Raw genomic sequence first — 14,006 nt, forward strand, 5'->3', positions numbered from 1 at the left:
GTTTTTTACTTTTTCGTCATATGATATTGTGGTTGTTGCTCTTCCAAATAAACATAGCTGTGTGAGCTTTATAGAACTTTATATCACTGTTCGATTGTCTTCATAACAATCTGACCATGTGAATGACCATCGTTTTATTCTGTTTTGTTTAATACCAACATTGTTCTAATGCGTTCATTTTTTGTACACCCACACTGTCACCTCATGTTGTTTTGATTTCCAAGGGTCTGTGTTCCTCACGCTGAGTGTGGCTGCAGCTTAGAGGGCCGCTACTACCGCTCTGGACAAACTGTAATATTAGACAAAAACTGTGGGAGACGTTGTAGCTGCAGTTATGGCTCCATAACTATCCACTCTCAAGGTTGTGGCCCATTTGAATCATGCAGGGTGGAGAATGGAGAAGGAAGATGCAGACCAAATAGCTATGAAACATGCTGGATCAGAGGCCCAGGGTCATATCAGACATTTGATGGACTGACATACCAATATCCTGGAGCGTGTCAATTGACACTTGCCAAAGTTATGGGACTGTCCAGTCACCCACACTTCATGGTGACAGCAGAAAAAGTGCCAAGAGGCCAGCAAAGTTTTGCACGAATTCTGCATTTTGAAGCAGAGGGGATACACGTATCTATTGAGATGGCAAGGAACAGTAAAGTGAAGGTAAGTGAATGGAACACTTACTTAAAATTATGTTCTTCCTTTAATATTTATTTATGTGTACACGGACACAATACTGTTTAAGTCTTGTTAACTGCAAAAAACTGGATGATCCTGCAGGTTAACGGTCAGCTGATCAGGCTACCTTTCAGCACTCCATCCAACCGAATCCAGATCTTCCACAGCAGCATTTACAGTGTCATCATTCGCACCTCCTTTGGTGTAACTGTGCAGACAGTCTGGCCTCACTTTGTCCGTGTCACTGCTCCTGGTGTCTACAATGGTTCACTGGGTGGACTCTGTGGTAATTACAATGGTCATCCACATGATGACTTCAATACACCCAACGGTGTTCTGGTCAACAGTTCTCAGGACTTTGGAGACAGTTGGCGAGATGGCTCTCTGGCTGCTCACTGCGTGGAAAGCATGAACCAAAATTCTACAACTAATTACAATTCTAGTGAGTACTGTGGCATTCTCAGCTCACCAGATGGGCCATTTGTACCCTGTTGGTCTGTGGTTGACCCGAGCCAGCAGGTGGATGTATGTGTGGAGATCATGGGGGGCTCTAACAATCCAGCATCAACTCTGTGTGGCGTCCTACGAGATTATGCACTAATGTGTCAACAGAAGGGTGTTGCCTTAGGACAATGGAGAAATGCAACTGGCTGTGGTAAGCATTCAACTGTTTTTGAATTAATTCTAGCCATGATCTCCAAATGTTTAAAAATGCTTTTTTATGTTAACCTGTTTGTTTTTCTCCAGCACTAACCTGCCCATCAAACAGCCATTATGAACTCTGTGGAACCTCTTGTCCTTCTGCTTGCCCCAGCCTCTCTTTCCCCTTCACCTGTGATACTGTGTGCCAGGAGGGCTGTCATTGTAACAGTGGTTTTATCCTCAATGGTGACCAGTGCGTTCCACCAACATCTTGTGGATGCTATCATCAAGGACGCTATCACCAAGGTGGTGAGCAGTTCTGGGATGGTGAAGAATGTCAGAGCTTGTGTACCTGTAACGGCACTACAGGGAGCGTCCACTGTACTCCCAACTCCTGTGGGCCCCAGGAGTCCTGCCATGTGGTGGAGGGCGAGTTTGGCTGCCATCCCAACCCTCATGGCACCTGCTTTGCTACTGGAGGCCCTCACTACATCACCTTTGATCGTAAGGCCTATTACTTCCAAGGAACCTGCCGCTATGTTCTGGTGACCCTCTGTAATGCCACTGATGAGCTCAATCAGTTTTCCGTGGAAACTAAGAATGAGGCATTGAATGGGCGTCCACTTTCAATAGTAGCTGAAGTTTTTGTGAATGTCTGGGGCTACAACGTGCATATGTCAAGGGACAGAAGAGGTTTGGTACAAGTAAGTAGTTAGTGATAGTTCTCATTCGATGATTGTTATGAACAATTTCAGGTGTATGAAGTAAATGGCAGCTACATATATTTTAGGGATATTTTTACTGCTGTGAAAGAAAAACAATAACAATTAAAAAGTAGAAAAACTACCCACTGATTTTCTTTGCATATCTCTTCTAGGTGAATGGAGTAACTAGAAATTTACCTATTATCTTGAATGAAGGTAATGTGTCTATCTATGCAACAGGATCTCGTATACTTGTCAGCACTAATTTTGGCTTGAGTGTTACCTATAGTGGATATAGTGCAGTGTTTATCTCCGTACCACCAAATTACAGGTACAATTCCCACCCATCAAAGCTGCAGTAATTATTGTTTGACATGCTTTAAAAAACAGGATAATCCCAGCTATATAAATAATTTATTTACTAATAATTTATCCTTATGAAACTAACACAAGGACTATTGCTAACTGTTGTCATCAACAGAGAAAAAATATGTGGACTTTGTGGAAATTTCAATGGAAATCCAAATGATGACTTTCACACACCATCTGGAACGATAGTCACATCTCCAGATGAGTTTGGGAGAGCCTGGAAGGTGCCAGGCAACTACACGTGCAATGATGGCTGTGGCTCCTCCTGTCGACAGTGTAGACACAAGGTAGAAACAGGAAGTTAAAAACAAGATATATAGCAAATAATTGCCACTTCATTTCCAGAGTAATAACCAAGTGATCTAGTGAGTACTATTACATTTAAATCTATGTAATAACAGACCATAAATTATAAGTGATAATATGGATACAAATGTATGTACATGAGCTTAAAAAAAACAATTAGTAATAGTATAGTCACATTTACTAACAATTAAACACATTTTTATATATACTAATCTCATAATAATAGGGTAACAAGATACTAATATGATTTTAAGTTTTAATGTTTTGGGATACCATTACCATATTGCCATAATGCTGGAATGAATCCTGCCTCATTCACCAACATTCTTTTTTGTTTGACAACAGTATCACCGTAAATATTATGTTTAAATCCGATATCTTACCTGGAATCAATGTTGGTTTCTGTTCAATAACCAAGAAACAAGGCTACAAAATGCAAACTGACGTTACCTGGAAACATGTGGTAGTTTAGGTCTAATAACCAGGAATCAGGGCTGCAACATGGAAAAAATGTTAGTTCCATGTTAATAACCAAATAATATCCAAACCAAATGAAAAATTTCAGGAAGCATGATGAATACCTGGAAATGTGGTAGTTTCTATGAAATAGCAAATAATAGGGGTTGCAAAATGCAAAACTACAGTTTATAGTTTCATATAACTGAAATCTTAGGATCACAAAAAAGGTCTTCATTTGCTATCATATATTCAGCATAGCTATTATGACTGTTTTATATTACACCACTAAAAAGAAAATAATTAATATGTAGCTATACAAGCAGAATGATGCTCTAACTCTTTAAACTGCAGAATTTTGGGGGGGGGGGAATCTGTCCCTAAATAAATGAATGCATTAAACAATCAGTTGAAGATTATACAGCTACATCAGAACAGAACAATTTCTTGAAATTGTGGCATTTAGCATCTGTCCTTTCTGTGGGAGAAAGATCAACAGATATGAGTAGTTGCTCTGTCACAATATTTAGTACATTAATAGTTGCAGTTTGCAGTGATCTAGCAATTACTGCACTAAATCACCTACAATTAATGAAAACAAAATCCTTCAAAATGGTATTTTAAGAACTATATTTGTTGTATCAATTTGGCTATGATTTGGTGTGGTGTGGTTCACAGGCTGGCGAGTCCTTCTGGACAGACGGTTGCTCCCAGAGATGTGAATGTCACGCTCCAAATGACCTGCGATGTTCTGCCTCGTCGTGCACTCCTGAACAGCAGTGCTCCATCAGAGACGGCCAGCTGGGCTGTTACAATGCTACCACCTGCACAGTATCTTTCAAAGGTATCGTGTACATTTTCCCTGCTATGCAGATGATCTCCAGCTCTGTCAATGAAACCATGAGACTAAACTGTAGGAATGTCTTAAAGACATAAAGACATGGATGATCTTTAATTTTCTGCTTCAAATTCAGATAAAGATAAGATTATTGTACTCAGCTATAAAACTCTTACAAACATGATGTCTAACCAGATGCACACTCGGACTGGGATTACCGTGGCCTCCAGTAACACTAAGAAAAATGTTTGCATTGTTTTTGACCAGGTTGTGTCCTTCAGTGCTCATATTAAACAAATAATTAGAATGGCTTTCTTGCATTTTAATTAGAAAAATCCTATTTCAGAGTGACGCCAAAAAATTAGTTCATGCATTTATTACTTAACCCTTTAAAGCCGGTCGGAGCGGGCACGCTCTGTGTTGCATAACTATTTTTAAATCCTGGTAGCACTGCAACCACATAAGCTAGCACAATAACTTTTTTTGCATATGAAACCGGAGGAGTTGTACTTACATCTTATGCCACCAGCTTGTCCTAAGTCACAGTTTCCTTCCACATATAGCTTTGCAAAAACTGCATAAAAAGCACTTGCAGCAACAAAAATATAATATTCCAGAAACACGCTTTGCTGATCCGATCAGCTGTTTGTAACACTTCCTACGTCCATCAGCGCGAACTATCGCATGTCCGCCATGTCCTGCCCAAAACCGGAAGTGATGTCATTTTCCGGACATGTAGTTTTTTACCATCAGGGCCTTATAAGCCTATACTGGTGTTTTTAAAAGTCATGTTTGACTTTATGACTTTCTGTGTCGTTTCTGGGATGCTTAGGACTCATATTGCACTGCTGGAAATAGTTTATTTTGATGCATATGCTGTTTTTTTGCAAATTTGCACTATAATATTTATTTTCGTTTTTCCTGCAGTATATAAAAATTGGTGTATTTCAAAAATAAAACTATAAAGTCACTCAAAATAAATTTCCTGTGGTGGGAAGCTATTTTGTGCAACTTTTTTGTATTTAAAGTTTTGAGGGATAAGCCTCTTAAATTTCTCTAACTAGAAATATATGTTAAAAAAACAAAAACGATTTTTTTTTTTGCAGTTCATTGCACTTTTTTTTGCAATTTATGTAATTACTATGCACTTAATGCAGTCATATTATTAAAATTTGGGCTATAATGGTTGTATTGATGTATATCAACTTGAAATGCTCCCAAAAATGGCACTACAGCATGTAAAAATATAAAGTAAGCTCTGGCAGACTTGGTTCTATGGTAGGTCTTAAAGGGTTAAAGTCTGGCCTACTGTGATTCATTATTATCCAACACGTTCTCACTCTCAAAGCGTAACATTTTATGCTAGGTGACAAATTGTCAACATATTACGTTTTTGGACACCCAACACGTTCCTAAATGACGAGATCGGAAAAATGAGGGAATATGAGAACCGTTTGGTCTCAATCTACACATGTTTGCTCTTTTTCTCAACATCGCTTGGGAAAACACTATTTCATGCCATTAAAGTACTGGGGCCCGTTCTTCGTACCTCGCTAAGTAAGTTAGCTGGATTTGATTGTTGACGATTTCGCGTGATCTTGGATCGTTCGGTTCCCCGAAGCCCATCCGGGACTTGCTGCCATAGCAACAGAGCCGTAAGCGTAAACCTGCTCGGGAGCAGGTTTACTTTATGTAAACAGGATTATATCGCGGCCACGCAGGTATGTCCGCTTCATTTATACGAAAGCAACAGCGATATTCCACCACTGTTTCACCATAAATAAATATTATCAATGTAACTAAAGATAATGCAGCACTTGATCCATTTATTGATTTCACACAGATACATACAGGTCATTTCCTAAAAAAGGGAAATGTACTATTAACATTCTATTACATTTATGTGATTATTACAGATGTAATTCATATTTCAGAGTAGTAATTGCAAATTACTTCGTGTAATCAAGATGGGAGACCACGGCTATAAAAGCGAAGGTGGATTTGGGAAGTCTGTCGCAGTCATATCCTGTCCGTTTACGCGAGCAGCCCATTGCGGAAGGTGCAAGATTGATAAGGAGAGTCCTCAGAATCCAGCATATATTGCGGGATAGACAGGATCCTTTAGCTCAGCGCGACAGTGTGCTCATTGAGAGATATCGATATTCCCGTGAGGGTATTATTCACTTAACCAACTTGTTGACGAGGGGGTGCAGGACCACCACCTGTCTTTTTGTGCTCTGCCCTTTTCTTGGTTGCTGTTATGAACAAACAAACAGATTATTTCAGGGTCTCTTTCCAAGAGACGAAAAGCAATATAAGTGATAAATATTACCATTCTGTAGAATATTCTTATATTTCACTTTTACTTGTTCCCATGTTCTAGTGTGTCCTGCTGTGGCTCTAATGTGAAAGGGGATATAATATAACATAATATAATATAATGTAATATAATATTGGATAATATAGTGTAATATAATAAATTTACCCTACCGCCTACTGGTGTTGGCCAGAGGGGCTGATGGCGCGATATGGCAGCCTGGCTTCTGTCAGTCTGCCCCAGGGCAGCTGTGGCTACAACCGTAGCTTGGCTCCACCAGCGTGTGAATGTGAGAGTGACTGAATAGTGGCATTGTAAAGCGCTTTGGGTGCCTTGAAAAGCGCTATATCAATCCACTCCATTAATATTGTTATTATTAAATTACTTACGAGTTTAATTTGTCAGCAACTTTCTGCCAGCCCTCTCTCCTTGCTTTTGCAGCCTTTGCAGTGTTCCCTTGCGTTCTGATTAAACTCTGAAACTCCTGAAATCCCTCACTCAAGAGTTCTTGCTCTGCTGCCGAAAAATACTGAGCGCGCTCCTTCGACATTTTTGCCGACCAATCAGAGGGTTGCCGATCAATGTTTCTACTATCGATGCGTAGCCCCTTTTACGACGCCCAGTGATCTCACATTACTTCATCCAGCTGTACTGATCGTCAACAGCAGGTGTGTTCGGGGAACCGGATTAGCGAGCTCACGGTTAGCGCGATGGTTTGGTCTTGGATGTGTCATTTGATCTTGGATGTAGTAAGCGAAGTACGAAGAACGGGCCCCAGGTTAAGATTAGGAATAACGTTATGGTTAGGGATAAGGTTAGGTTTAGGGCTGGAATACAGGGCTGGAACGTCTATTACCGCAGGACCGTCATTCCACTTGATTTCATTCATAACCCGGCGCGTACCATAAGAACGCGGAAGGTCACCTTTCGCGTTCCTCAGGAACGCCATGGGACGTGACAAAACGTCGGGATGTTACGCCTCGGGAGTGAGAACGGTCTGTATTATCAGATTTTCCCAAAAACTCACTGAAAAGCATCGAGTTGATCCAAAATGCTGCAGTACGGACAGGGACTAAAAAGAAAGAACATATTTCTCCTATACTAGCTTCCCTTCTTTTGCTCCCTGTTAAATCCAGATTCAAATGTAAAATTATTTTCCTCATATAGGTCTTGAACAATCAGGCCTCATCTTATCTTAATGAAATCATAGTGCCGTATCCTCCCAACAGAGCACATCTCAGACTGCTGTTAGGCATTGTTGGATTGTTGCAGTGGTCTCTCTGTTATTTGAGGGTCTTTAGTTTACAATATAAAGTGCCTTGAGGCAATTCCTGCTGTTATTTGACAGTACATGAAAAAAATGTAAGATAAATGTCTGGACATTTAACACAAGGCATAAGGGACATTTCCTTTTACTCTTTTTAAGGTGAATTAGTGCAGCTGGGTGCTTCATTCTGGAGTGACAGGACCTGTGCACAGAAGTGCACATGTACCTCAACAGGCCTGCAGTGCCGCAATGAGCCGTGCTCCTTTTCACAGATCTGCAAGCCAGCTTCCTTCCAGTTCTCCTGTCAGACAGTGCCAAGAGGAACCTGCACCATAAGCGGTGATCCCCATTACTACACCTTTGATAACACAGTGTTTCACTTTCAAGGCACTTGCACGTATGTTCTCTCTGAGCAATGTAATAGTGGACAGCCCTACTACAGAGTAGAAGGCAAAAATGAGCACAGAGGCAGTACTCGAGTCTCTTGGACACGACTGGTGAAAGTGCATGTCTACAATGACACAATTGAGCTTGTCAAAGGACGCCGTGGTCAGGCTAAGGTTGGTCATTTTGATTCTGGATAAATTCTACACTTTATGACCAGATATATTTTCTCACTTGATATATTTGCTGGTTTTTTTACAGGTTAACGGGAACTTTGCATCCACTCCATTCTCCCTTAGCAATGGCACCGTGCAGGTTTATGATTCAGGTTTTTCTGTGTTTGTCAGCACTGACTTTGGTTTAGTGGTGTCTTATGACACAAATCATTATGTCCAGATCAGCTTGCCCTACACTTACCAGAATGGTACATGCGGTCTTTGTGGAAACTTCAATGGCATTCGTAGAGATGACTTTCAAACTCGTGACGGTGAGGTTGTGAGCTCTGATGTGGTTTTTGCTAACAGCTGGCAAGCATCTGGGGATGATGAGCCTGGCTGTGGGCCACAGTGCGGAGGTCTGGACTGTGCTGTTTGCACTGTAGAAGAGACAGCATTGTACAGCAACACTGACCACTGTGGTATCCTCAGCAGTAGTTCTGGACCTTTCACGGTTTGCCATCAGCAACTTCCTCCACAGTCCTTTGTGGACAGTTGTGTGTATGATCTGTGTGTAGGAGGAGGGTACCGACCTATTCTCTGTCAAGCACTAAGTGTGTATGCAAGTCAGTGTCAACAAAGTGGTATTCAGCTACCAAGTTGGAGGACACCTGGCTTTTGTGGTATGTTAATCACTTTCTTTTTTTTTTTGCATTATTTCAAAATATTATTGTATTAAAATTCCACCGATGTAAATATCGCTGTTGTTCTCTTATTTCTAGAAATTCCATGTCCAGCCAACAGCCACTTTGAGTCTGAAGGCACAGGATGTCCACCTACCTGTGTTAATCCCAATTCTACCCATAACTGCCCTCTACCTCCCCAGGAAAGCTGCATCTGTGATTCAGGCTACATCCTCAGTGGTGGGGTCTGCGTCCCTCATGCTGAGTGTGGCTGCAGCTTTGAGGGCCGTTACTACCGCTCTGGACAAACTGTAATACTAGACGAAGACTGTGGGAGACGTTGTAGCTGCAGTTATGGCTCCATGACTTGCCACTCTCATGGTTGTGGCCCATTTGAATCATGCAGGGTGGAGGATGGAGAAAGAGGATGCAGACCAAATAGCTATGAAACATGCTGGATCAGAGGTCCAGGGTCATATCAGACATTTGATGGACTGACATACCAATATCCTGGAGCGTGTCGATTGACACTTGCCAAAGTTATGGGACTGTCCAGTCACCCACACTTCATGGTGACAGCAGAAAAAGTGCCAAGAGGCCAGCAAGGTTTTGCACGAATTCTGCATTTTGAAGCAGAGGGGATACACGTATCTATTGAGATGGCAAGGAACAGTAAAGTGAAGGTAAGTGAATGGAACACTTACTTAAAATTATGTTCTTCCTTTAATATTTATTTATGTGTACACGGACACAATACTGTTTAAGTCTTGTTAACTGCAAAAAACTGGATGATCCTGCAGGTTAACGGTCAGCTGATCAGGCTACCTTTCAGCACTCCATCCAACCGAATCCAGATCTTCCACAGCAGCATTTACAGTGTCATCATTCGCACCTCCTTTGGTGTAACTGTGCAGACAGTCTGGCCTCACTTTGTCCGTGTCACTGCTCCTGGTGTCTACAATGGTTCACTGGGTGGACTCTGTGGTAATTACAATGGTCATCCACATGATGACTTCAATACACCCAACGGTGTTCTGGTCAACAGTTCTCAGGACTTTGGAGACAGTTGGCGAGATGGCTCTCTGGCTGCTCACTGCGTGGAAAGCATGAACCAAAATTCTACAACTAATTACAATTCTACTGAGTACTGTGGCATTCTCAGCTCACCAGATGGGCCATTTGTACCCTGTTGGTCTGTGGTTGACCCAAGCCAGCAGGTGGATGTATGTGTGGAGATCATGGGGGGCTCTAACAATCCAGCATCAACTCTGTGTGGCGTCCTACGAGATTATGCACTAATGTGTCAACAGAAGGGTGTTGCCTTAGGACAATGGAGAAATGCAACTGGCTGTGGTAAGCATTCAACTGTTTTTGAATTAATTCTAGCCATGATCTCCAAATGTTTAAAAATGCTTTTTTATGTTAACCTGTTTGTTTTTCTCCAGCACTAACCTGCCCATCAAACAGCCATTATGAACTCTGTGGAACCTCTTGTCCTTCTGCTTGCCCCAGCCTCTCTTTCCCCTTCACCTGTGATACTGTGGTGCCAGGAGGGCTGTCAGTGTAACAGTGGTTTTATCCTCAATGGTGACCAGTGCGTTCCACCAACATCTTGTGGATGCTATCATCAAGGACGCTATCACCAAGGTGGTGAGCAGTTCTGGGATGGTGAAGAATGTCAGAGCTTGTGTACCTGTAACGGCACTACAGGGAGCGTCCACTGTACTCCCAACTCCTGTGGGCCCCAGGAGTCCTGCCGTGTGGTGGAGGGCGAGTTTGGCTGCCATCCCAACCCTCATGGCACCTGCTCTGCTACTGGAGACCCTCACTACATCACCTTTGATCGTAAGGCCTATGACTTCCAAGGAACCTGCCGCTATGTTCTGGTGACCCTCTGTAATGCCACTGATGAGCTCAATCAGTTTTCCGTGGAAGCTAAGAATGAGGCATTGAATGGGCGTCCACTTTCAATAGTAGCTGAAGTTCTTGTGAATGTCTGGGGCTACAACGTGCATATGTCAAGGGACAGAAGAGGTTTGGTACAAGTAAGTAATTAGTGATAGTTCTCATTCAATGATTGTTATGAACAATTTCAGGTGTATGAAGTAAATGGCAGCTACATATATTTTAGGGATATTTTTACTGCTGTGAATGAAAAAAATAACAATTAAAAAGTAGAAAAACTACCCACTGATTTTCTTTGCATATCTCTTCTAGGTGAATGGAGTAACTAGATATTTACCTATTGTCTTGAATGAAGGTAATGTGTCTATCTATGCAACAGGATCTCGTATACTTGTCAGCACTAATTTTGGCTTGAGTGTTACCTATAATGGATATAGTGCAGTGTTTATCTCCGTACCACCAAATTACAGGTACAATTCCCACCCATCAAAGCTGCAGTAATTATTGTTTGACATGCTTTAAAAAACAGGATAATCCCAGCTATATAAATAATTTATTTACTAATAATTTATCCTTATGAAACTAACACATAGGACTATTGCTAACTGTTGTCATCAACAGAGAAAAAATATGTGGACTTTGTGGAAATTTCAATGGAAATCCAAATGATGACTTTCACACACCCATCTGGAACGATAGTCACATCTCCAGATGAGTTTGGGAGAGCCTGGAAGGTGCCAGGCAACTACACGTGCAATGATGGCTGTGGCTCCTCCTGTCCACAGTGTGCCAATGAACAGCCAGCTAGAGATCAGTGTGAGGTGATACAGGCAGCTGATGGGCCCTTCAGTTTCTGCCACGAGGAGGTGGACCCGGCGCCATATTTCAACGACTGCGTGTTTGATGTATGTTTGTCAGGAAATCAAGGCCACGATCTCTTGTGCAGTGCCATTGAATCATATGTCAGTGCCTGTCAGTCTGCTAATGTTCGAATCTATCCCTGGAGAGAGAACACCACCTGCAGTGAGTCAACATGTCATTATATTTTATTTATATCTAAATGTACAAGAAATTTGCTAACCACTTCAGAAATAAAATGTCCAATAATTTTACAATACTCACTGTATCCACACTGTATTACATTTAAAAGTGGTATGTCTGACTAGTGCCATTTGTCACGTTTCTCACTTATTAGCACTGGACTGTCCAGCCACAGCCATTATGAGCTGTGCGGTACTGACTGTGGCCACACCTGTGCCAGTAGCATTGATGAAACCTGTGAGCAGTTCTGCTCTGAGGGATGTTTCTGTGATGAAGGCTTCATCAAGAGTGGGACCAGGTGTGTCCCAGTGGGAAAGCTGTGGCTGCCAGTATGACGGATTCTACTATGATGTAAGACATATTAAAGTCAATAGTAATACTCTTTGAAGTAATTCCCTTCAAATCAGCAGAATCAGCAGACTTGCCCTTCTTACATTTAGAAAGCTTCGTGAAGTGTTTTGGACTGTGACAAAGCTTAAAATTCAGAAATATATATTAAACAAACAACAGAGTCTATTATAGCTCAGTAATAATGTGGTAATATTGAGGTAACAAGGTAGAAACAGGAAGATAAAAACAAGATATATAGCAAATAATTGCCACTTCATTTCCAGATTAATAACTATGTGATCTAGTGAGTACTATTACATTTAAATCTATGTAATAACAGACCATAAATTATAAGTGATAATATGGATACAAATGTATGTACATGAGCTTAAAAAAACAATTAGTAATAGTATAGTCACATTTACTAACAATTAAACACATTTTTATATATACTAATCTCATAATAATAGGGTAACAAGATACTAATATGATTTTAAGTTTTAATGTTTTGGGATACCATTACCATATTGCCATAATGCTGGAATGAATCCTGCCTCATTCACCAACATTCTTTTTTGTTTGACAACCGTATCACCGTAAATATTATGTTTAAAATCTGATATCTTACCTGGAATCAATGTTGGTTTCTGTTCAATAACCAAGAAACAAGGCTACAAAATGCAAACTGACGTTACCTGGAAACATGTGGTAGTTTAGGTCTAATAACAGGAATCAGGGCTCAAACATGGAAAAAATGTTTAGTTCATGTTAATAACCAAATAATATCCAAACCAAATGAAAAATTTCAGGAAGCCATGATGAATCCTGGAAAGGTGGTTAGTTTCTATGAAATCGCAATAATAGGGGTTTGCAAACTGCAACAACTACAGTTGATCGTTTCATATAACTGAAATCTTAGGATCACAAAAAAGGTCTTCATTTGCTATCATATATTCAGCATAGCTATTATGACTGTTTATTTACACCCCTAAAAAAGAAAATAATTAATATGTAGCTATACAAGCAGAATGATGCTCTAACTCTTTAAACTGCAGAATTTTGGGGGGGAAAAAATCTGTCCCTAAATAAATGAATGCATTAAACAATCAGTTGAAGATTATACAGCTACATCAGAACAGAACAATTTCTTGAAATTGTGGCATTTAGCATCTGTCCTTTCTGTGGGAGAAAGATCAACAGATATGAGTAGTTGCTCTGTCACAATATTTAGTACATTAATAGTTGCAGTTTGCAGTGATCTAGCAATTACTGCACTAAATCACCTACAATTAATGAAAACAAAATCCTTCAAAATGGTATTTTAAGAACTATATTTGTTGTATCGATTGGCTATGATTTGGTGTGGTGTGGTTCACAGGCTGGCGAGTCCTTCTGGACAGACGGTTGCTCCCAGAGATGTGAATGTCACGCTCCAAATGACCTGCGATGTTCTGCCTCGTCGTGCACTCCTGAACAGCAGTGCTCCATCAGAGACGGCCAGCTGGGCTGTTTACAATGCTACCATCTGCACAGTATCTTTCAAAGGTAATCGTGTATCATTTTCCCTGCTATGCGATGATCTCCAGCTCTGTCATGAAACCCTGAGACTAAACTGTAGGAAATGTCGTAAGAAGACATAAAGACATGGATGATCTTTATTTTCTGCTTCAAAATTCAGATAAAGATAAGGATTATTGTACTCAGCTATAGAAAAAACTCTTATAAACAAATGATGTCTAACCAGATGCACACTTGGATTTGGGCTTACCATGGGCCATCCAGTAAACACTAAGAGAAATGTGTGCATTGGTTTGGACCAGGTTTGTCCTTCAGTGCTCATATTAAACAAATAATTAGGGATAATGGCCTTTCTTGCATTTTAATTAGAAAAATCCTATTGCAAGTGACCGCCAAAAAATTAGTTCATGCTT

At 40.8% G+C, this 14,006-nt stretch overlaps 1 protein-coding gene and 1 pseudogene across 1 annotated transcript; both read left to right on the forward strand.

The window, feature by feature from the left end:
• The first annotated feature begins 401 nt into the window (after nt 1-401).
• On the forward strand, nt 402-4,091 carry LOC120737886 (IgGFc-binding protein-like). Its single transcript, XM_040038800.1, has 6 exons — nt 402-663; nt 781-1,333; nt 1,426-2,024; nt 2,198-2,355; nt 2,506-2,680; nt 3,834-4,091. Exons 1-6 carry the CDS (start codon nt 523-525, stop codon nt 4,089-4,091), a joined length of 1,884 nt encoding a protein of 627 aa, XP_039894734.1. The 5' UTR covers nt 402-522.
• A 3,590-nt stretch (nt 4,092-7,681) lies between these two features.
• Nucleotides 7,682-13,624, forward strand: LOC120737887 (annotated as a pseudogene).
• The last annotated feature ends 382 nt before the right edge of the window (nt 13,625-14,006 follow it).

Source organism: Simochromis diagramma, unplaced genomic scaffold (assembly GCF_900408965.1).
Source record: "Simochromis diagramma unplaced genomic scaffold, fSimDia1.1 OVJJ01000402.1, whole genome shotgun sequence".
NCBI lineage: Eukaryota > Metazoa > Chordata > Actinopteri > Cichliformes > Cichlidae > Simochromis > Simochromis diagramma.

Bases quoted from the DNA above. Each gene is read 5' to 3' on its own strand.
- LOC120737886 (XM_040038800.1), top strand. From the start codon at position 523: ATGGGACTGTCCAGTCACCCACACTTCATGGTGACAGCAGAAAAAGTG. The intron at 1,334-1,425 runs GTAAGCATTCAA...GTTTTTCTCCAG, and splicing joins GAGAAATGCAACTGGCTGTG to CACTAACCTGCCCATCAAAC. The intron at 2,681-3,833 runs GTAGAAACAGGA...TGTGGTTCACAG, and splicing joins GTCGACAGTGTAGACACAAG to GCTGGCGAGTCCTTCTGGAC.